We start from the raw sequence: 3,293 nt of genomic DNA, 5'->3' as shown, positions 1-3,293 counted from the left end.
GAATACGAAGCACTCGTTTTTTCCTTGAACTCGATCCAAGTGAGGTGGTCGGGAATTACAATATGTTCCTGTTTTGGGCAGTCCTACCCTCATAGCCATGGCCATCGTTGAGCTGGTAGTCGCCGTTGCACGGCTCTTCCCAAAAGTTACAGTAGGCCGCAGTGTGGTGCAGGAACGCCAGCAGCACCAGCAGGGCCAGCGGGCACACGAACGACAACTGCTTTACCATCTTCAACAATATTGGAAACTATTGTCCCTGCTGGGACTGAGCCGTTGCCAGCCGGCGGCCTTGTATTTATACCGAATTGGTGATGGTCCCCCCAACTCTCTCGCACTATCTGTTCACCCCCCCCCCCCTTCTCTCTCTACCCACCCACTCACCGCCCCCTCTCTTTATCTATCCCCCCCCCCTCATCCCGCATGACCACTTTTTCCTCCTGCACACTGATAGTAGGGTGAGTCGTCGTGACCCCGTTTTCGACATTAAAATTCCTCCCCGTCACCAAAGTGAATCGGTTTTCCCCCTAGATTACGAGTAGAGACGCCGCGGGCGGACCGACTGACCCAGCAGCCTCACTCTACCGATTATTTGTGCTGTTAAATGTCCATTTTACTAAATAGCGGGTCCAGTGGTCCAGCGGCGGGAGGTGTAAGGTCTGACGGGCCCGCCTGGACCACCATGGGTCAGTTGGGTCGAGCAACAGAACAGTAGACCAATCCGACCGAAGCCTGCTGCCTACAAAATTGTAGGTGAGGGGCAGGGAGACGCGGGGTGAGGGGAAGCCCACTGTTAGAAATTTCCACGGAATTTTTAACGGAATTGTCAAGAAATTTTTTTCACGGAATTTACCGTAATTTTTCCGTATTTTCTACGGAAACCTTACGGAAATACCGTATTCTTAAGTTACAGGTAAACCGTAAAATTTTCCGTAAAATTTTGACTTATTGCGTAGAAAAAATAATAAATTACACTGTAAGTCGAAGAATTGGATTTTGAGAGATTCGAGAGCGTAAAGTTATGGTTTTGCGAAAGAGGCAATAACATAAATCTCTATGGACAGCTCAATTGTTTAAACTATTTGTTTCAAAAATTATTTAATATTTAATTTGACGGGGAAAATGTACGGGATGCACCGTTATTTGAAATACGGACAAGTCCGTATCTTTAAATTACAGTCATCCCGTTACGGTTTGGTACCGTATTTGGAATTTACGGTAAATTCCGTAAGAATTCCGTAATTTGCCTACGGAATTTCTAACAGTGCCGTGAACTGCTGAGGCCAGGCTGGTCAAGGCAGGTCCAGCAGACCCGCAGCCCGGGTCGGGTGGGTCCAGCTGGCCCGAGCGGGTCTGACTGACCCGACTGAATAGCCCACACGGGTCGCGTAGGGCTACTGAATATAGACTGGGTCAGGTCGGGTTGGCCCGAGCTAAAAACTGCCTTGGGCCACGTAGACCCAAAATCATGGCCCAAACGGCGACTCTAATTACGAGTATGGCCTTGTTTTTCCTGTCAAACAACGTCTTCAGGTCGCAACTTTGGCTCAAAGTAGGAAAAACTGACATTTTTATCTTCATAAGGGCCTAGGGGACGCCCAAAACATGTCTACAATATGGTCATGGAAGTCCAGCGGACCCCCAAAACTTCTCCACAAAGTGGTCGTGGGGGTCGGGGGACCCCAAACACGTGTCGATATTGAGGCTTTGTGGCCCGGGAAATTAAATGCACAACCAGGGAAAGCATGTTCTTGACCCCTGATTTCTCAAGATCATTTGCATTAGGGCAATGCAATTTGCATTGGGACAAGACAATGTGCGCGGTTCTGCTGAGCACATAAACTTCACTCAAGAACACGCTTTTTTGGGTGCACATCGCGAGCAACTACGGTGTGTCGGGTGTTTCTTTTGGGTGTATTGGCGAGATCTCCGCAGTAAGTATCTAATGTAGGTATCGACACCCCACGACACCAATACGACCAATACCAGAACCCTGAGCGAGTGAACCTTGTATTATTTCTCTCATTCAGTCGGCAAATTACGAGAGCTCGGCGCCTGCGAGATTTGGGGTAGGCCATCCCGCAGTACACGGATGCACGGCAGGCAAGATGCTACCTACCGTCCAGGCGCTATGGAACCTTGCGTGCGCTGTACGACTCAATTTCGTAACTGCGAATGAAGTACGCACTTTCTGGTCTGGACGATCCCGCCAAAATAAGGGCGACACTTTAAGTTGAAAAACGAGTTTATTAGTAAGCACAAGATTACTTTTTTGTGTTCTACGTCGTCTCCCTTGTTTAAAACTTAACACGGCTCTATTTTGTTTTTCGTTTATGCGTAGCCGTTTTTCCAGGGAGTGCTTCGCTCTGCCCGGCGCAGTGGAGGCGTACGACTTCCCGACTCATCTTACAAGGTGGTCGGTGGCCGCCCAGGACTTGCCGTGGTTGATGTTTTGCACCACCGGGAAGGCCGAGCACGTCTCGCACTAGGACTCCCTGATCCGAGGCTACGTCGGAGTGGTGCTCGCTACATGTTGCGCACCGCCGGCTGCAAGGACCCCGGCGACATCTTCTCCTGGGATATCATGGAGGTGTGTATGTTCTACACCGTCCCCGGCGACTCGACCCCATGTTTCTCGTCCTCCAGGAGCAGCAACTGCGGTGCCGGGCGGTGGCGGTGCGCCCCTCCCCCCTCACCTACGGCATGGCGAGGGTCAACGACAAGTTCCTCGGCGAGCTGAGCACCCAACTTCATCAAGGCAGACCCGGCCGCCGCCACTGGAGCCGCAGCTGGCTCGTTCAGCCGCCCTTTGTCGAAGCTGATCGAGCCAGAGGCCTCAAACGGGCTGACTCGGACGGGCTCCCGACTTGTGGTGCGTGAGGCGCTGAGTATGAGCCCGCCCGCGCCCGCACAGATATGAGCCCGCACCAGCCCGTCGCGGGCTCGGGTGGGCTCATGTGGGTTCCCTTGCTTTGCAAAACGCTCCGGAAGAGTTTTGGCCGAAGCCTGCCGGACGCCGGCTCCCTCCGTCGGGGCAGACTACCGCAGCAACACTCTGACCGAGCGGGCCGCGCGAGAGGAGCCCGCCTGAGCCAGCCCGTTTGAGGCCTCTCGAGCACTATAGTCGTCCCAGACAAACTTCTCGATTGGGCGGCCGTTACGGTGCAGCCTTTCTGAACGCTACAGAAGAGCTAGGATGGCTCTGTTTGCGCCAAAAGTTGCGTCTTATACATGCCTAAGTGTCGTAGATGCGAGAGCTAGGGGTGTTTGAGAGTATGGAGCGAGGATGAGAAGGG

At 52.7% G+C, this 3,293-nt stretch overlaps 2 protein-coding genes across 2 annotated transcripts in view; one reads left to right on the top strand and one right to left on the bottom strand.

Moving 5' to 3' along the window:
• LOC113210616 (uncharacterized) overlaps positions 1-264 on the bottom strand; it is a 10,451-nt gene extending 10,187 nt beyond the window's left edge. Inside the window, exon 1 of the mRNA XM_052271817.1 lies at positions 88-264. Within this exon, the coding sequence (XP_052127777.1) occupies positions 88-229 (142 nt within the window). The 5' untranslated portion in view covers positions 230-264. The remainder of the gene's footprint in view (positions 1-87) is intronic.
• The window catches only part of LOC127750343 (uncharacterized), an 8,379-nt gene that overhangs the window by 1,691 nt on the left and 3,395 nt on the right, over positions 1-3,293 (top strand). The gene's annotated exons all lie outside the window — the stretch shown is intronic.

The sequence above is a fragment of the Frankliniella occidentalis genome, unplaced genomic scaffold, assembly GCF_000697945.3.
Source record: "Frankliniella occidentalis isolate FOCC.00 unplaced genomic scaffold, Focc_3.1 Scaffold175, whole genome shotgun sequence".
In the NCBI taxonomy this organism is placed as follows: Eukaryota; Metazoa; Arthropoda; class Insecta; order Thysanoptera; family Thripidae; genus Frankliniella; species Frankliniella occidentalis.
This window is presented reverse-complemented; position numbering and strand designations above follow the sequence as displayed.